The sequence below is a fragment of the Falco rusticolus genome, chromosome 3 (assembly GCF_015220075.1).
Source record: "Falco rusticolus isolate bFalRus1 chromosome 3, bFalRus1.pri, whole genome shotgun sequence".
Lineage (NCBI taxonomy): Eukaryota > Metazoa > Chordata > Aves > Falconiformes > Falconidae > Falco > Falco rusticolus.
Genome location: NC_051189.1, coordinates 469,700 through 489,762, shown reverse-complemented (window position 1 = coordinate 489,762; position 20,063 = coordinate 469,700). Strand labels below are relative to the sequence as shown.

The 20,063-nt window shown below is 43.4% G+C and overlaps 1 protein-coding gene across 3 annotated transcripts in view; it reads left to right on the top strand.

Annotated features, from left to right (window-relative positions):
• The window catches only part of NDRG1 (N-myc downstream regulated 1), a 74,509-nt gene extending 57,976 nt beyond the window's left edge, over window positions 1-16,533 (top strand). For 2 of the 3 annotated variants that reach the window (XM_037382301.1, XM_037382302.1), the window contains 12 exons: window positions 1,656-1,776; window positions 3,713-3,775; window positions 5,435-5,495; window positions 5,954-6,040; window positions 7,599-7,655; window positions 8,615-8,718; window positions 9,102-9,158; window positions 10,111-10,162; window positions 10,930-10,977; window positions 12,537-12,572; window positions 13,933-13,984; window positions 14,702-14,967. In XM_037382301.1, coding sequence (XP_037238198.1) covers window positions 1,656-1,776; window positions 3,713-3,775; window positions 5,435-5,495; window positions 5,954-6,040; window positions 7,599-7,655; window positions 8,615-8,718; window positions 9,102-9,158; window positions 10,111-10,162; window positions 10,930-10,977; window positions 12,537-12,572; window positions 13,933-13,984; window positions 14,702-14,967 — 1,004 coding nt within the window. Of the gene's footprint in view, window positions 1-1,655; window positions 1,777-3,712; window positions 3,776-5,434; window positions 5,496-5,953; window positions 6,041-7,598; window positions 7,656-8,614; window positions 8,719-9,101; window positions 9,159-10,110; window positions 10,163-10,929; window positions 10,978-12,536; window positions 12,573-13,932; window positions 13,985-14,701 lie in introns of all 3 variants that reach the window. The other variant, XM_037382300.1, reaches the window with a different exon arrangement.
• The last annotated feature ends 3,530 nt before the right edge of the window (window positions 16,534-20,063 follow it).

The following is a 20,063-nucleotide window of genomic DNA, read 5'->3' as shown; positions in this document are numbered from 1 at the left end:
GTAGATTGATTTAATAGCCTGTTTCCTTAACACTACTGCTGTAACCAAAGGTGTGGAGGCGCTGATGGTTAGGAAACCTTTTCCAGGTTCTTGCTTGTGACGTGGATTGCAACCTGTTAGATGGTACCTAATTCCTTTCTTATAGCGAGTTTAACGCTCAGATTTTTGTTATCCTTGCAAAGTTATTACTCGCAATATTTCACTTCAGCAGAAGATCCCTGGTAGCTCATAGTGACTGCGTCTAAATGCTGTAAAAACATCTGCGGGAGGGCTGAGGGTATCTTGCCAGCAGGACTGAGAACAACATAGCTGGTGCTTTGTCTTGGGTTCTTGTCTGATAACCAGTCTTATGCTGCCATGGGTTTATAAGAATTACATGTCGAATCAGGATGATGAAGTGAGTGCTGGCATTGTGTCCTTAGCCAGTGTTAAGAACTTTAAGTGCCTTTTTATCTTATCTGTCATACCCAAGAATATAATGACCTAATACGCAGATCTGTGCTGATTTGTTCTTTCATCAGTACTCTTTGCTTAACATAATTTACTGTTTCTCAATCAGTTATCAATATTTACATTTAAAAACACCTGCAGATCCTTAAAGTCTGGCTATTGCAGGGTGGTCAATATTACTCAAAAGAAAACAATTCTGTTTTATTGCCTGTTTTTTGTGAAACTGCATTACTTCATTTTGGATTTTCAGTGGATCGGGGCAGAGCTTCATCTGGATCCCATCTTTGAATAAGACTCCTCTTTTTAGAGTTACAAAGTCTATCTTTATGGTGAATAAACTTTCTCTCCCTTCGAAAGGGGAGGAACCTGCTCCCAAACTTGCATGTTCTCCTAAAGCTGGTTTTAGCTAAAAATATTTTGTATACTGAAATGATTTTGCTGGTATGTTGAAGTGTGAGGACATTTAGAAACACACAGGGAATACTGAACTGTTTTCTAGGCATCTCAGAGATGGTGCTACAGAATTCATGCTTTGCACTGCAGGAGGAAAATATGCTAACCCTCTTGCCACAAAAATAATGCTTAGAAATCAAGTTACCTCAAAGTTGGGAGCTTACAGCAGTGAGTATCCCAGAAGGACACTTTTGTCTTGAGCTGCCTGCAGCAGCCAATCATGTAATGTTTATCTTGTAATATTTGGGCAACAGCACAAGTCACGATCTCAGCCTTGGATACTTCTTTCCTCCATCTGTTTTGACACAATCCAAAGAAAAATGACTGGACAAGTAAATGGATGATTTAATCTTAAGCTAAAACCTGGGATGAGTACTCTTTGACTGCATTTTGTTAGTATTTTCACTTTGCATAAAGAATAATTCTTTGAGATTTTAGTGTTCCAAGCAAAAAATTCTGGCAGGTACCAGATTACCATGGGTGAACCTTAGCTGGCCATGAGGAAGGAGCTGTTGAGGGGTGCTGCTTCAAGGTGTAAAAGCAAGTTGGCACAGGTTGCTTTGTAGCAGGGCTTGGCTGGTCTTTCCTCCCTAGAAACAAAAGGACTACCACTTTTCCCAGGCTCTAATGTAGCTCGCCTGACTGAACTGAATTTTCATTAACCTGCAGGACAGGTTGAATGATTTTATTGCAGCTGCAACTTAGTATTTCCCCTCTGCACAATTGTTCTGTATTTTCTTTTCCTTCTCAAGATAAAACTTGCTTCAATCCTCTCTTCAACTTTGAGGATATGCAGGAAATCACCCAGCACTTTGCAGTCTGCCATGTGGATGCACCTGGTCAGCAGGATGGAGCACCATCTTTCCAGGCCGGGTGAGTTGTCAGGGAAATGGCCCTCGCTTTCAAAGCTATCCTCTTTCCGGAAAGAGAATCTTGTTCTGCACTTTACATAAAAAGCCCTTGCAGCAAACACAGTAGTTGGCTTTTGAACCGAAATCCTGATACGGTATTTAAGGTACTAGAGCTCTGGGAGCTCTGTTGCGTCGTGCCAGTTTGCAGTAGACTTTGGGGCTGTAATTTTGTGTTTTATCTCAGATAACTTGATAACTTGTAAAGCGGTTCCTTGACAGCTGTCTACATCTATCAATTTAAATATTGAGTTAACCTTGTTTCGTAATGACATCCTGAATACAAATACAAAATTGAATCATTACTGTAAACAAGATGGCCATTATATAGTGGCTAATGCCTTTCCTAAATCCATGGAATTTTATGGCATGGCAGCATGGTAGATGTTGATAAATAGACTTGATAACCTACCTGGAAGATCCAAGCTGGACAGTAGTGATGTACCCTCACAGAATGTCACAGGTAGCTGTGTACTATTGACTGCATGTCATGTAGGATGCTGTAACTCTTGGAAACCTTGTGTACCATGAGCACTGTCTTTGCCAAAATGCCTGTCCCATTTAGGTCAAATGAGAGAGGTGTGCCTTAAGATGTCCCTTGGTAGGAATCATCTTGGTTGAGGAAGGGAGCAGGCAACATGCCCAGGGGAGGATACAAGGCAAGGAATAGTTGTTCTTTAAGAACTAAGTACTAAGGAGCTTATATGTACCCTTATTGCATGAGCCAGTCTTTTTCCCTTCTTAATTTTTAAGCTGGTCTGATGCTGAGGAGGTCACAATGGGCCAGGTTCTCAGCTAGTGTTAACCGCAATGGCCCGGTCGTCTACCAGAGCAGCCTACAAAGCTATTTCAGTCATCCCACTTCGTATTTGTTGGAATCACGAGCCTTTAAGTGTCTTAACCCTCATGTCCTGAACAAGCCTTAACACTGGGGAGTTGTCAGCTGCGTAGGGATCATCATGATATCTCTAGTAAAGGCTGCTGCTTAACAACGTTGCAATGACAGTACAAGAAGCTGTGTTACCTCTCCCAGCCATCCAGCTGGGAGACCAGCATGCTCAAGTCAAGTCACAGCTCTTGAGGCGACGCTAGCCTTTGTCATGACAAGGTTTAGTCTCCCAATGAGAAAATCGAAGAAAATAAAGGAATTTTGCACTGTTTTGGGCATTTTTATTTTGGAGAGTAAACTAGAGAATCATTAGGTGTAATCCTGACTGGAAACAAAGATTTGGATACATCCTAGGCAGACGTTCTCCAACTACTTCAGATGGAATTTTTTCCATGCACTGCTTAGCTGAGATTTTGCTCAGAATTTTATTTCTGCTCTGCTGATGACCAGGAGCATTAACTGACAGCTGCTTTTATTGAACTTCCTCAGCAGCTTCATAGCTCTTCCTATGCCTTCATTTTCTCCATCAATATTGATAGAAACCTATCTTCATTTATCCTTTGTCAAGTGTGTGTACCTGAAAACATACATGCAAATTATTTGCTAGAGATCTGAATCTCATTGCTGTAGTCTGTGATTCTGCAACACAGGGAGACTTTTTTGTGGTGGACCAGAAGTACAAATGTGGTTGGAAACTCAACCCTCAAGTTCAAAGTTTTTCATAGATTAAGTGCTAACTTTTCTTCGAAGAGATTCATTACGGTCTGTTTAGCTCTCAGCTGGACCAAACATCTACCATCCTGTAACTCGCATAAAGTGCCATATAGATTATGTTCATATTTCTGCTAAACAACTTGTGCTTGCTCCTGATTTAACCCCAGGCCATACTGTCAGTGATCTCATAATGAGCACATTTGGTATTAAATCTACAGTGACTGTTGTGTCTCTGAACTATCACAGCCTACTCTACTGGAAGTGCTGTAATAACTCCACGACCTCATATTTTTTGTAGGTACGTGTACCCCTCCATGGATCAGCTGGCCGAAATGCTTCCTGGAATCCTGAAGCAGTTTGGGTGAGTGCAAAATTATTTACTTATTTTCCTGATTCTTCTCTATGCGTGGCACACCGAAAGAGCAGGGCAGAGCAGGTAATCTTGCTGCCCCTGAAGCTTCAGCCTGGCTATCTGGCATTTTGCTTAGTAGAATTACAGTTGCAGTGGTCCTTTGGTTCCTCAGTTGGAGATGGATTGCTTTTGCCTTTGTTTCTGAAAGAGCTTATTTTTTGGCTTCTTTTGAAATGTCTGTTTATTTTTAAACAGGAAGCAACTTCGAGTGAAATCCCACGTGCCTAATTTAGGGGCTTCCTCCAGTGTTTTCGGTGTTGCCCTTACAGGGGCAGGGCACAGACAATCTGTTCTTCCCACTGTAACAACCCACGTTTTCCTGTGGGGTTGGCAGAACCCCCCCCATGATCCCGCATGAAGAGGCTTACTGTTCCACTCCTGTGGCTTGAGTGTCTTAGGGGGTCACTCCAACCTCCTCCAGAGCCGCCTCTACTACAGAGCGCGGATGCCAGTTTGCCAGTGTCAAAGGACCTTGTGGCAGTGTTCCTCTGTTGTCTACCTGCCACGAGCTTGTGTGTCCTCCCTTAAAGCTTAGCTTTAGCAGGAGATGTACCTTCCCTGCAGGGTGGTGCTCCCGGTACACCATGGAAAGCACAGGCAGGCACCTCCCAGGGGGTTTCAGACCAAGCAGAGAGAACCTGGTGTTCAGGGTTAGGCAGCCTTGGAGAACAGACAGGCTAAACTGCTGGTGGGGCTTTTAATCTCAGACCAGCACCCCAGTTTAGACATTGTTTAGTTGTTCTAACCAGCAGTTACAGTACCTTGGATCAGTTTAACCCCACTAACTTCTGGAGAGATGTGTTTTTTGAAGTGCCTAATGTGAGGCACAGGGTTGCCAGTTCTGCTCTTGCACTCAAAAAAGTGCTAGGATCATGTTGTCTCCTTGAAAATCAAATTGTTGTGTGCTTACAAAGCCTTGTTTGAATATTGCTAATGAGAATGAAAATGATCCTCAGGTATTTTCCCAAAAGCATTGTATAACCTGTTTTTCTGAGTGGTTTTATCTAGTCTTCCCTTCCATGTATTTTCTAAGACCTTGAAGGCGATGCTTTAAAACCAGTTTCAGTTAATGCAAATATTTGTTTTGTCTCTGCCCTGTTTGGTTATGAAGTTTAAACTTAATCGCCCCAGTGGCTGGATACCATGAGATGTTTCCCTGCCAGCCCCCTGTCAGAGAGAAATCAGCATCCCAGTTGGATAGCTGTACTGGGGAGGGCAGGGGGAGCCTGGGGAAGGGGGGAGCTTTGTACTTAGCCTTCAGATTTCAGGACTGTATCTTTGAAGTTTTTCTGGCAGAGGCTAACCATTTCCTTCCAGGATCAGAACAATGCTGTGGTTGCTCAGTATATTTAAAGAGAAGTGAGAGTTGCCGCTGCCCTGCAATGCATGAGGACCACTGTCCTGCCAGTCTGCCAAAACCAAACCAGCTGCTGCATCAGGCTCCTTTACTGGGGCCAGTGACATTGCTGAGGGCCCAGGGCTTGCCCAAGCTGCAACCCACCCTTCTGCAGATACGCACTGGCATGTGAAAGGGGAAGGCTGCTGATGTGGGTTTGGTTATTGGCAGTGCTCTTACCCACTCACCTCTTCCGTTCTGTTGCTGCGCAGGCTGAAGACCGTTATAGGAATGGGAACTGGAGCCGGTGCCTACATCTTAACCAGATTTGCTGTAAGTTTTGTGGAGCTTCCCTAAAGCAGTGAACCTGATTTCCCTGATGTCTTGTCTGCCCCGTAGCATGCACAGAAATTTCCTGCGCTGCCGTGCCCATTTAAGTAAGCAGTTAGGCTTCTAAGTGAAATACCACAATCTGCGGGATAGCTAATCCAGGAGACCCAGATTTTCCATTTTAAGGCCTGGGCTCTACCCAGTTAATTTGCAGAAGGTTTTTTTAATGGGAGTTCTCTATTTAAACTGAGGGTGGAGAAAAAGTTAAATCTTAATGTTCTCCAGCTGCTCAGTTGAATTGCTTCAATGAAATTTTTTTTCCCATACATATACTTGTTTTGTGCAAGATAAAACTAGACCTACCGCCTTCCTCCCCAGGAGATAATTTGCTAATTTAATTTTTCAGCTGACTGTCAAGTTGCAAAGGAAATGTGATGAATCTTAAATCTTCTCTTTTGCAGTTAAACCATGCGGAGATGGTGGAGGGATTAGTTCTCATTAATGTAAACCCTTGTGCTGAAGGTTGGATGGACTGGGCAGCAACTAAGGTAAACATTTTTAAGTTAAAAGAATAAATCACACTGCGAGCCTGTCAAGCATGAGAAGCTGGGCAAGCTCGTGTGTCAGGCATGGCTGCAGACACAAAATATCCCAGGCTGATTCCTATGGGGTTTATTCTTCCATTTGCAAACACACCTCCTGCAGGGCTGGTGATAAAAATAAGTACTTTGAGGAAACAGATACCCGTGGTATAATGGAGCTACTGGATACTGGCAGTTCTTAAGAGCTAGTAAAGGCTGAGGAAAACCTAGTTTAACCTGGGTGCAGAGTAGCATTGGAAACAACTCCCTTTCAAGTAAACTTCAGGCGTAGTTTAACATTCAGTTCTTTCTTGACCATGGCTTTGTTTACCAGCACAGTCCAAAAGGTGAACAAAAGCACAGAAAAATGTTCAGAGCAACACTTTCCAGGTTTCAATCATCTGAGTCTTCGATGCCAACAAGACTCAGAAAAGGGCATTAGCTGTGGTGACTGTGGACAGATTGTCCCTACAACCAGATTTTTAAGTGAGAATGTTCACATATAAAGAAGTTTCTGTTAGCCGTATTTTTCTGTAGTTAGAAGAAAGATTGCAGTGTGGGAAAACAGGCACTGAGAACTGGTCTCAAAAATCTTCCTGGAATATATATTATATATATATAGTATATATAAATAAGTGTAAATGTTACATTACATGTCACTCAGATTTAACCTGTTAAGATACTTTTCAGGCTAAACTGATGAAAGGCACTTTGTATCATTCAGGGCCATGTTTAAGTGAATGGTAAACACTGAGTACAAAAATTAGCATGTCATCTTTTAACTACCCACATAGTCAAACCTATTGTGAGTGTCTAGGGTGATACTAAATGTAATGATAACCTTGTAATACTAAGAGAAACTTGCTAAGGTGGGATGTAACATTTTTTTAAGGCTTATTTTTTAAAAAAAAATTTGCATAGCAGTTTATTTTGCTAAGTTTGATATGGAAGTATATTTAGTAACTACTCTACATTGGGATGTACCAGCTGACCCATTTTGATTATCTCACCCAGTGTCTCACTGTAATTAAATTCTTCCATATCTGTGCCTCTGTCTTCCACCTGTCAAGTATTGCTGACCTTGAGAGTACAGCAGGTGCCCTGTATCCTTCTGTCCATCCAAAACAAGTGCACATACCCTGGGACGTGAGCTTTAGGTACCAGCTCCAGCATATTGTCAGTGTGGGTTGTTAGGGAGCAAGTTGAGCAGTGAGGTTAGATAACACCAGTCTGGCTGGGTTGCTTGGTGTTCTTGCAGGGAGTGGTTCCGTAATATACCTGTGCCACTGGTAGTGTGTTCCCTATATAACTGCATTAATAAAGACATCTTGTGAGAATGACTTAAACAAAACCAGCACCTAATAGTGTTTCAGTTGGGCTGAGGGGAAAAAAACAATCAGTCCAGGATACTGTGCGTATGAGGACAGCAGAGAAACATCCATGGGTCCACTTATGGGTAATTGAAAGGTTTCAATTGTTCAGGGGTTGTTTTAATACCAGCTACTTAAATAATCTTGCTGTTCAGATTTCAGGTTGGACAAATGCTTTACCAGACATGGTCATTTCACATCTTTTTGGAAAGGTAGGTATGTTGAAGAGATTAGTCTGATGTGTTCAGTCATCTGTACTTACCTCCTGGGGCTGGGGAGAGGGGGAAGCCTTCACCTAAACAGTAAAGTATAAAGTTAAACTGAGATAGGATTCACGCTTGTGTGCCTGGTATTTTGGAGGTGGTATGCTGCCATGGGGCTTGCTGTGTCCTGGCGACTCAAGTGCATCTCGGTCATGACAGCTCCAGTAGGGGCAGCTCCCTGTTCGAACAGCCAACACTGAAACATGAGTATAAGCATCATAGGTGCCCCTGTTCTGAGCAGAATTACCCCACAGATACATATTTGGTTTTTTAATACCATAATATACTTGTAACTGAGAAAGCTGGTTTTTAGTACTAATGGTGCTCTTCAGCGCAAGCCTACTTTAATAGAAAGCGCTATACTGTTTTCTGAGGCTGCATTTATTAACAGTTTCAAGTACAGCAAAGTAATGGAAAACTTCATTCTAGCGGAACAAGGAACTAGTCTATAAAGAGTTTAGAACCAAACTTTGAAAATGTTAGTGATTGAAGTCCTTGAAGCTTAGTTATTTACCATTGTGAAACTGAGCTCCACATCACATGTGTTTGTAAGCTTTCAACATTTGCTTTAGCCTGGAAACATTTATTGAGGCTTCTTACCCTGAGCCTTTTTTTTGTTTTTAAAACCTCACACTTGCATGACTGTAACCATCAGCACCACAACGACGTGCTTTGCAATTGTAAGATCCTGTCATTACAACATACTGAAGTTTTAAAGTGAAAAACATGGTACTGCAGTCAGAGGCTAACATTGATCCTGGGTGATGCCACTGGGTGCTAGAAGTTGTCCCTTCCTTAAAGGTGCACTCCTGTTGTGTAGATACGAGTCTGATAGACGACTGCTGTGTCATGTCTTCAGATCCTTTCAGAAATAGCCCCTATTCTGAATGATTCTGTCTCCACTGTAGGAAGAGATTCACAGCAACCATGACCTGATCCATACTTATCGTCAGCATATTATTAATGATATGAATCAAACCAACCTTCATCTCTTTGTCAACTCTTACAACAGGTAAATACATTTACCTGATTTCTAACTGGAAACTGTTTTAAGAGACTGTCAAGCTCTTAGAGATGGCGTTACTTGTGTGGCGGAATTCTTTGCGTTCCCCCCCAATATAAAGTTCTCCTTGACTATGCGTGTAGGGATCTCAGGTGGTTTGCTTATGGGAGAAGGACTTTGTGCATTTGTGGGGAGAAAGATGGTACAGTGGGACTGAACTAAGGCATTGATACTTCAGGCTAAGAGCAGTTCTTCCTCAGTTGTGGAGATGTATCAGATTAACATATGTGAAAGTGCTGTCTATAGACTAGAAGGATGTGGAAGTATCTGTAAAATTTCAGTGTATCAAGAGCCTTATCCTCTACATTTTATTTTTTTTTGTTTTTGTTTAGTCGGCGAGACCTAGAAATTGAGCGCCCTGTTCCTGGAATAAATGTTGTCACCCTTCAGTAAGTATCTTATTTCCTACCAGTTCACCTGTACATGATGTGAGCTAAGAGGTGTGATCGGTAGGCGCATTGCGTATGCATGGCAGAGCTGCTGCTGAATGTGCTTACGTGCTAGAAAAGGATCTCGTAACTTCTTGTAGGAGATAAGAGGTTACTGCAAGTCATGGGCCACCATTAGGAAGACTTCCCCTCTTCAGATTTCACGATCATATCAGCTGAAGGGGAAAGTTAAGTAGTTCCTGTCACTGTGTATCTGTAGTCTTGGGCTTACAGAATAAGTATGTGAAAAGTAGATGTACTTACCTTCATCCAGAAATACTTTGTAGTTAACGGATACTACAGCTCTGGATACACTTGAGCTGTGCCTATGCAACCAAAAAATCTCAACCCAAAACTATTAAAAAAAACCAACCAAACAAAAAACGTTCAGGGAGATGGAGCAAGTGTGAGAATGGCCATGTGCCAGATCTCCTGCTAATAGCTTTTTACTTAGGCTGCAACTTGTGCAGTGTAACACTTGTCAAGTCTTTCTCTGCTGATCTGCTGGTGCTTGCACACAGGGGACTTGGGGAATCTGCTCCTCTGCCAGTCTGGTTGAAATTGGATGGACAAGTCAAAAAGTCGGAGCTCAGAAGCCTGGGAGGGGGAGGGGATGAGACTTTGATGCTGATACCCACATTCAATTTCTTATAAAACAAGGAATAAGAGCACTAGGAAGGGCTGATGGGCTGGTGGGGAAAAGGACAGGCTCTCGGGCAAGCTATCAGAGCATGTCAGTAGATCTGCAGCTAATACACTGGGTTTGATGTGTATTTAAGGTGTCAGGAGTAAAAACACAACCAATTTCACACACGTAACTGTCTCATTCTTCCAGTGACACAAAATGCAGGTTAGGGCAAGTCCAGGCCAGGTCAGAGAGATAATACGACTGCTTCTGTGTCCTTCCTTGCAGATGCCCTGTCCTCTTGGTGGTTGGTGACAGCTCACCGGCGGTGGATGCGGTGGTGTGTATCTCGAGGCGCGTTGCTGCCGTGCAGAGGGGCAGGCGAGCCAAGAAGCTGTGTGAGGCCGGCAGAGCTCACGCCCGCGCAGCAACCTCGCTGGCTATCGATTCAGCCCAGCTGGCTCTCCTCTTTCAGACCGCGGGAGAGCTGCCATTAATTCCTCACTGCTTGTCCCCTCTGTCTGATCACCATTATTTAATAGCTGCTGCATTAGGAACAATCGCCACAGCAGTTCCAGTGAACCACAAATACTTTCCTTTAGAGAGGAATCTGCTGCTGGTATTTTAACTTGTTCTCTGGTGTTGGAGCTGTGCCCTGGGTCACTGTGGAAGCGAAGAGCTTCTTTTTGACCATTATAACTCTCCCCAGATGACTGGATGACTTCAAATGTTGTGCCTCAATGGGCATGCCCAGTCTACTGGCCTGTGGCCATATGGCTGCTCACCACTTGGGATGCTACCAGATGACCCCAAATCACAAGATAAACAACACTTGTTGCCACTGGAGGCCCAGAAACAGATTTAAAAAATCTCTTTAATTCCCAGCTAATGGGTTGGTGTTTACATGGGAAAGAATACAGTCAGAAATGTGAACTGACCTACTCGGGTTTAAGGATGTATATACTTATACATAGAATCTTTATACAAAAGCCCACAATACTCGATTTAGTCTGTTTTAAGTGAGAAAACAAGGTATTTAATCTGTTCTCATCCAGCAATTCATAATTAGTTATGTATAATGCTTTACACTGCTGTTCTTTAATACAGGTTGAATGCAATTCAAAGCTGGACCCGACAAGGACCACACTTCTGAAGGTAATAACAAAAGCTGTTCTTTTAAAATAAACACTGCACTCATTTAAAATCAGCTGGCTTAACTGAAAAAGCAGAGCAATGTGCTGCAGTACAGATAACACAGTGAGAATGCGGTTCTGATGTGGAAAGGCAGTTCCTTCAGGGTGAGAGTATTTTAGTGGGATAAATGAGCCTGGGGGCTTCTTGTCAAGGTAACAACAGGGAATTTCTCAGCTCCTCCATTTTAAAACACTGGGGGTGAGACCTGAAATGCTCAGTATTTCACATACCCATAATGAATTTGACTGGAGCTGGCAAAATTGATTTCGAGGTATTTTGAAAGGTTTACAAAAAGCCATCAGCAGAGTGGAATTGCAAACCAACTCGTTCTGGTCCTGTGCTTGCCTGTCCCTCAGCAGCAGTGTCAGGTGGACAGACGGCTATCAGCCACAGCTGTGTCATCTTGCCTTTTGTCAGGGCACAGTCCAGGACATCTTATGATTGGAAATTACTTGTTCTGTTTTTCCAAAAAGTTGATAAAATGCACTTCCAAACAACAAAATGACATGCAAAGGTTTTGGCTGATACATGGCATCGAGAGTATGGGTGCAGTCTTCAGCTCATTGCTGGTGAGGTGGAATGAATGCAACAGCATACAAGTAGTGAAACCAGTTTGGTCATAATCCTGCTGGGATCCTTGACTGCATCTTTCCTTATTGAACTGGCCTGTAAAAATTATAATAAACAATGATTTTCTTATTTTTAAATGCTTTTTCCTCCTAACATTGAGGAGTTAGTTACACTGCTAAACCACCACGTGGACATGGCGGACCCACCCTAAGAAAAAAAAATCTGAACGCTATCTTTGATCCTGTGTTGGTGGCCGGCCTTTGCTCAGTCCAGGGGTAATCCTGCCGCAGGCCTGTTTTGCTGCTAAGTAATCCTAGATAGGATTTGGGGTTTCCTGTAATTTACAGCTCCACTGTTTTCTGCTTGTGGTGTGCCTTGGAACAGGACTGTTTTTGTTGGGTTGACTTTGAGGGGTGGAGTGGCAGGAAAAATGAAGTGCTCCAAAAATACTGCATGCACTCAAGATAGCTTTTCTAATTTGGCTTTCCCTGCTTCCCTTGGCAAGTCAGGCTGATGCTTGCCATCCGCAATCTCAGCAAACCATTTTTCCCTCTCACCTCTGAGGTTTAGGTGTTTGTTCTCTCTCCCCCGTTTGTTACTCAGGTCAATACAAAGTCACGTTATTGTAATTCAGAGTCAAACGTGTAACCGGGACTAATAGGCTAGTTTCTAAGAAACGGTAATCACAGCCTAGCAAAAAACATTCATTTGTAGTTCCAAACGATGCTTTGCCTGAGGGTCAAGACACTTTGGGGTTTTCTGGGGTGCAGTCATATCTTTTATAAACATTGGACTGCTTGCTTTGATGCATTCATCTACACGGTATGCTAGTCGCGCAACAAAAGAAATGTTTTTCTGCCAGATAGCTAAAAAGGTCATTATAATATGTCCTGAGCATAAATTAGTTCCTCTGGCATTATGCTAACAGGCTGTTCTCATCCCCATTTCAGATGGCTGACTGTGGTGGGCTTCCTCAAGTTTCCCAGGTAGGATCTGGCTGACGGAAACTCTCCTAATCCTGTTCTGCCGCGTGTCAGACTGCAACAAATGGGTGTTTTTCTGTAGGGTACTTGCTGTTCCCAAATGTCAGCCAAAAGGATGGTTATGATTTCATGAGTAATGATGTCAGTCGGTCATCTGAGCTTTCTTTTTTCTTTAAAGAGCAATGAAGCGCAAAATTAAGGTTGGGAGGGGATATTATTTCCACTAATTAAGTCTTAACCAAGTAAAGGTCTGAGGTAGGAATGCGGAGGTATTATTTTATGCCTATCTACTAAGCTAACATGGATAAAGGCTTGAGGCACTAGTGTTTTAAAAACATATTCTTAATTGGGCTATTTATAGTATAGATCAGGAAAGTGGGAGGCAGGAAATAAGTGCTATGTTCTTGCATACACTGACTCGACTCCACTGAGAATGAACTGGAATTTCTGAAATATATATAAGCATAAATTCCATGGCTGCTAATAAAACCGGGCTGGGAAAGTTAAAATTTACCTATGCTGTAGTGTTGCTTCGCTAAAAGAGCTGACCTGTAAATCGGCTTCAGAATGTGACCTAACATCTAAATGGATTTCTAAGCAACGGAATGTGGTGTTTGAAAACTGAAGGAAGAAGCTGAATTTGTTATTACCTTCAGCTGAGGAGTCCCTGTACAGGCAGCGTGTGCTCCAACAGTGGGAGGGGTGAAAAGGCTTTTTTTACAGCCACACAGGACTATGTGTGCATTGCTTCTGTTATACAGAGTCCATTCTTTGCACTGATTCTGATAGAATTATTCAAAAAAATACAGGCGATGCTGGCATGCCCAGTAATTGGGGTTGTGAGGGTTATTTGGCCCCTGCGTCAGCGGCAGGGAGTGTCTCATTGCAAGGATGTCAGTCACAGGCAGTTACGCTTGCGTATTCCTGCTAGGCATTTCCACCCTCTAAACATAACGCAGCTCTGACTAGCTGAATCTGTCCTCTGCTGACTGGGAAATGCTCAGTTACTGACCCTGTATGAACTGCTCGTGTATTTTGTAAGGCCAGTTGTTTTACTTTGGCTCACCTGCCTCAGTAACTGCGCAAGCAAAGTTTGGGCCAGGCTTTAGACCACATGTAGTCGCTTCTCTGGAAATCTCATTCTCAAACACTTGTGTCCATTTGGTAAAATAACGGGGCAGGGGAGCAGACTAGGGAGGAGAATGGTGGAATTCTCTCATGTAAATGAAATTTTCAGATATTCCGTAGAACCCAGAGAATATTTAAAATACCCCTGTTGAGATAGGGCATCCATGGCATCTATAATAGTGTCATGTAATTAACTTCCTGAACCCTGCGTACAATAATACTCTTTCTTTTGCAGCCTGCCAAGCTTGCAGAAGCTTTCAAATACTTTGTTCAGGGAATGGGATACAGTAAGTATTGGGTTTATGGAATCGTTCACCTTGCTACCAAAGTTTGTTGGGTGTCTAAGCACCCGGAGCATCCCCTGGTCCCAGTCACGTGATCCTTTCCCTGTTGTATATGCATTTGCAAGGGAAAATAAAACACCTGGGGTGTATGGGCAAAGGGGTTTCTGTTCAAATCACATAGTAGAGGGCTTTGTAGGCAGCCTACATGCACAGATGCCTGCTTTACTTGATCTTGATATTTTTAAGGTCGATATTGATAATGGTATCCCCTTGTTGCATCCCAGGATACGAGTCATATACTGCACACATTTAAAACCTTTTTAGTTCATAGACTTTGATTTGTAGCTGTTTATTCCTCATGTATGTGCTTCTGACAACTGCTGTTGTGTAGATGCATTGCTAGCCTGGGCTGCCAGCAAGGGTGAAACATCTGAAGGAGGTCTGAGTGTTGAGTTTTCCTCTGGGTTGTTGCAGCCACAGCAACGTGCCATAAAGCTCTGTCTTGAATCCCTCGGCCCTGGCCACCAATTTTGCCTTAGTAGTTTGGGCTCCTTAACTGTATGTCTGGAGCAGTGGTGGTACTTCTGCACATGGAGATACCATGAAAAGTATATATTCCACCTTGAAGGCTTCTCCAAGGGTGGTTAAGGCTGGAGAGGAAGGCAAGGGCTTCCTTCCAAGACCATGAAGCAAGTCATTAATGAAAGCCACTTCTTCCAGTCCCCTCTGCTAGCATGACCAGGCTGATGAGGTCCCGCACTGCTTCTGGCTCCAGCGTAACCTCTTTGGAAGGACAAAGGAGCCGGTCTCACACTGGGGAAGGCACGAGGAGCCGGTCTCACACTGGGGAAGGCACGAGGAGCCGGTCTCACACCGGGGATGGTGCCAGGAACCGCTCCCACACAGACACACGCATCGAGCTGACGCCGAACTCGGCAAGCAACACTGAACAATCAAGCCCCAAGTCCATGGAAGTGTCCTGTTAGGTGGCTGTGGGAGGTTTAAAACTGGTCACAGTGTGAAAAAGTAATGGAATGCCCCCTGTGTATCACAAAAACATAACTGGTATTAATCTCAAGCTATTCTGTAGGATGAACTCTGTTCACCAGGGTCTGACAGGGACCAAAGAAAAGCATCTCATTTGCTCTATCGTTATTCTTGTAACTCAGACAGTTGCTGCTATTGTGCCCTCCTTCAATGGATGCCAAATTCTAAAGGATACTTGCCAAAAGCTCATGTGGTTGTAAACACTTCAGAGTCAAACCAGACTTGCTTAATATCCTCCTTTAAAATCAAAGCTGTTATGTGCCCCTTTATCTCTTACTCTCTTGAAGTAAACTGACACAATTTGAGATGAGTTTCAAAGAGGGGGAGAAAATAAATCACTATTATGGATGGCTTTTAAAAAAGGAAACAAATGTGTTATGGCCTCATGTTGAAGCTGGAGTTGAATTCATTGTATATAGCTTGACTTCAAATGATAGAGAAGTTAATGTATTGTGCATTTATAGGCCTTCTAATTCATTAGTATTCAAGCCTGTTTTCCTATGTACAGTAATATACTACTAAAATAGGCGATTTTAATGTGACTTTGAGACGAACTAAATCTTTAAGCTTTTTTATTTCACTTTTTTGAGATTTAGTTGCTGTCTTCCTTTCCTCCCCCCCCCCCCTAAAACCCACTTACCCTAATGAGGACAGGATTTAAATTTAATAAGCGAGGTAGCATTTCTTGCTGGGTATCTTGGGCCAGAGGGTTTACCATACTGCAGAAGTTGGTGTAGTTGTAACAAGCAGGGTAGCCGTACATGCCAGCAAAGCAGAAACAGCTTGATTTTTCCCTTCAGACAGCTTCTTCTCTTTGCACCTCAAGTTTTTGTGTCCAGCACAATTGTGATAAATTTGGAATTCTGTAAGCAAAGCCAGATCCAGCTGTTCTTTGTCAGGAGAGATGAATAACTGTGGGATGGCATGTAATTAGATACTGTACATTCAACTGCCACTAATTGCTAGATTTGAAACTCTGATGAGATCTCACTGGTGCTGATAAGTGTATTCCACAATAGTGGAGCAGCAACACTGTATCTGTGAAATACAGTGTTTAATGACTGCATAAATGTAACAATCTGCTGGTTCTGCATCTTTATGTAGGCTCCTGATACCTTGGGCTACTTTCTTTGATGCTAGTGGCTTGATACCTTTCTGCCAGTCAGATTTTCACAGTTAGATGTTTGTAGGTAGTGGGACAGGATTTTCTGAGCTCCAGTATGTACCTGCTGCATTGCAGCCCTCACACAAACAAGAAAACTCAAATGCTGAGCAGTTAAAATAGCAAATGTTAATACTTTGGGATTGCTTGTTCAGAAGAACACCATTTAGGTTACTTTATATTGACTAACTTCAGCTCTTGTGTAGAATATCCATAACAGCTTGTGGGAAGAACAGACAATTTCCAGAAAGAATAAAGCTATTGTGTAAAGTCTATCAAGAAAAGTTTCTTAATGAAGTATTTGTATTTATTTCGAAACAAATAAATTTGTAACTTTGCAGTGTCTGGTGTCTTAATGTTTTGCCAGGAGTACAGTAATCTTTCTTAGTCAGAGCATATTCCTGTCACCCCTTTCTATCAATGAAATCCTTTTTTGTTCATATTTCTGCCATTCCCTACTTCTGTGATCAGAGATTTCTCCCCACTAGAACCTTCCATTAGACCATGTTGCTTGAAGTCCCATCTCATTTACACTAAGAAAACATACTTCAGTATTAAGTGTTCAAAGTACTACAGGATAATTTTGCTCAAACAATATATTTAAAAATGGATTCTTGTCACAGAGTGCTATTTATTTGCTGTTTTGAGTTTTCTTTGTCTCTGCAGATACAGTATGTCTGATGCATAGATCTGCAGTCTGTAGCTGACTGCCTTGCTGGAGTTGGGGCCGTGCTTGTTGTATCCTTTCATTCCCAATCTGGTCTGTAGATCCATTGACGTGGGATATGTTCCTCACCAGTTGTTTTAGGTCTCTTGACTGAGATTGCAGGTGCCACTGAGTTTCTAAAAGGTATTCTTTTTGGATCTCTTGCAAGACTCTAACTTCAGAAGAGACAAGATGAACCCTTCACAAATAAGTTTTAAAAGGACTCCACAAATACAAGAAGGAGAAGAATTTAAAGGTGCAGGAAAGAGTTAGAAAAATGTTTTATTTCTGTACTTAAAGCAGAAACAGTTGTCCTTTTTGACCTTAAGCTTCTATTTATCTCAGTGCTTCCTGTTAAAAGATTAGGGCTTTTTGTAAGTTGAGCAGTATGTGCCCTTCATGAGGAAGCATCCCTCAGTAGTTTTGGAGGCTCCTGTCCACGTGTTGTGAGGGGCTGGGAGCAGTGATACTCTTCAGGGTAGGGGATGGTTACGAGATAACGGATCCCAGTCACCAAAATGGCTCTGTGGTGCTTTCTGTGTTGGGACCTCAGTGAGGATGTGGTGCTCTTACCTGGTGGTTTGTTTAACATACTGGGTTTTTCAGGGACGGGTGGGTATGTGGCTTTACTGGCACTATTTTGGGCTGCTCCTTCCTCCTGTATCTCAAAAAATCCTGTAATAGGGAGAGGTAAAAGCAAATATTTGGTATGTCTGAGCCAAGGCTGTGCTAGATATGATGATTCAGCAGTCATGATTGGGCTGATAGCAGCGAAGGGCTTGATTTGGTTAACCACAGCCTGTGCCAGTGCCAGGGAAAATGGGAGGCACCTGTGCCAACTCTTACAAAAGAAGGACAAGTTGTGTTCTTTGCTGAGCTTTTCTGGGAATGGCTAATCATTCCTTCAAGAAGGACACCATGGTGTGCCTGTCAGGCCTTGGCAGTTTATTCTCGTTTAACAGGAAGGAATGCATCCAAGCCTTCTTGCAGCACAAAGGGATCTGCGAGCACTTCTGAGCAGTGAGGAATTGCCAGGGCCACTGTAAATGTCAGCTTTGCAACAAAAATATTCACCTGGCGAGGAACAGTGTGTACCTGAACAAAAAAGCTGGAGGGCAGTGTAGATGAGTGGTGGCTTACCTTTTACAAGGAGTTACGGCTCTTTCCCTGCGGTACTGGTCTCCTGGCATCTTTAATATGCTGTAACTGAAGAGATACAAGTGGCTTGCAGATTTTTTAGAAATTTTTATAAAACCCCTTCTTAGCGCTTGCAAATGCTGAGGTCTGCATTATTGTTGGGTTCAGAATTAACCCAGATACTGTAGCATCGTTAAGCCAGAAAAGGTAAGCTGAGGCTTCACCTTTTTTTCAAACTATGAATGGCCACCACAGAGCAAGTAGCTCCTGTAACATTGAGGAAATCCAGATTGGGTGACAGGAGGTTTCCAGAAAATGAACAGTTCACCCCTCATGGTGTTTTTAGGGTTATAAAGGGTGGAAAAAGACAGAATGGGCTCTCAGAGGGACCAAGAGACTTCCTGATTGCACCAATGTACCTCAATATCAAATCTTTGCCATGGTGGTGCTCTTCAAAACTGCTGGCAGAAAGGGTGTCGGTGCTGAAATGAGTTCTTCCTGCCTCTGCCTGGATCTTGACAAAAATAATGGCTAAACTTCAAGATAGCTTTCCCCCTCCCTGTCCTTGCAGAAGAGGAGTGGGAGAGAATGTTGCCAACACCATGTGGTCACAGCAGGACTTTTGTGCTGAAGGACGCTGCTTTCCTCTTTAAAAGTCTAGAGACTAAACAGCTGGAAACTTTAGCCTAGATGTGTTTGGGGGGTTTATGATTAATGTCGTGTGTTGCAAGCAATGGACTGAGCTGGAGGGAAAACTGTTTATAGCAAAGCTGCTTATTTTTTCTCTTCTAGTGCTGGAATCCTCATCCTCTCTGTTTTTGCATCTTGGGCAGAATTATTTGTTGCAACCCTCAAGGTGCAGGTAACATGGTCTGTTGTTTCTGCCAGGGCAGCACATTGAGCATCTCTCAAGTGCTGCTTGCAGATTTGTCCTCCCCCTTCCCACATTTTGTCTGGGTTTTTTGCACTATTTTGCACTGTTCCACATTCCCTGGAAAGTCTCTCCTGGTCTGTATATATGAACAGCTGTTTTGATGTGTGGATTTAGTGTTTCTACTGAGCCAAATATAGGCTTTCTGTTGATAGCTGATCACTGCTATGCCTAATGTTTAAATAACTGGGAGAAAGGATGTCAGGGTATTTTAAGAGATCAACCCTTCCCCCTCGGCCCTTTGTAACAGACAGACACAGCCTCTCACTGTTTCTATCTATTGCTTCATTAAGGGCTCTATTCATTTTATAAACAACACAGCTGCTGACCAATGTTGGGAGAAAAAAAAAAAAAAGGGAGGGAAAAAAAAAAAAAAAGAGGCTTCTGATTGCAACTGCCAGACAGTTCAGTGTCTGTTCCCTGCAACTCAACGTGGGGATCGCTTCCTCACCCAGCACCTGCTGGGGTCTGGAGGAGAATTGTTATTTGGATGTAATTAAAGAGGCAGCCCCTGCCCCATACACCCTGCATGTTTTTGGCACTGGTGGCTATGGGATGTACACCAGGCACTGGATGCAGACAGCACTGGGCATCTCCAAAAGCGCCCAAGGGTTTGCAATGGGGATAGCAGGCAGCTTTTCCCAAGCAGCAGCACTACAGTGAGCTGTGACCTGTGGAAGAGCTGGAAAAAATATCCTTGGGTGACCCGCCACTCTCGGCAATTGCTTATGGATGAAGTGGATTATGGTATTCAGGTCAAGGTCAGCAGGCTGGGGGAAGGGCTGTTTGCCAGGCAGTCGCACGCAGAGCCGGGGGGGGGGCGCGGGGGCTGGGGGGGGCCTGGAGCAGCTCCCAGTGAAGCCTACATGAGTGACAACACTTGGGAAAGAGTTAAGAGCTGCCACCAGCCTGGGCTTTGCAGCCCTTGGGTCTGTGCATGTGTGTATACATGTGTGTGTGTGTGCGTACGTGTGTGCGTGCGCAGGTTCCCGTGCGGCTCAGCACCTTGCATGCAGCAAGGTGGGCAGGGAAGATGAGGCTGTTGAGCTGGGGGTTTGCCCCCTGTGGTAGACCCGTCATCGGCACAGGTCATGGCCAG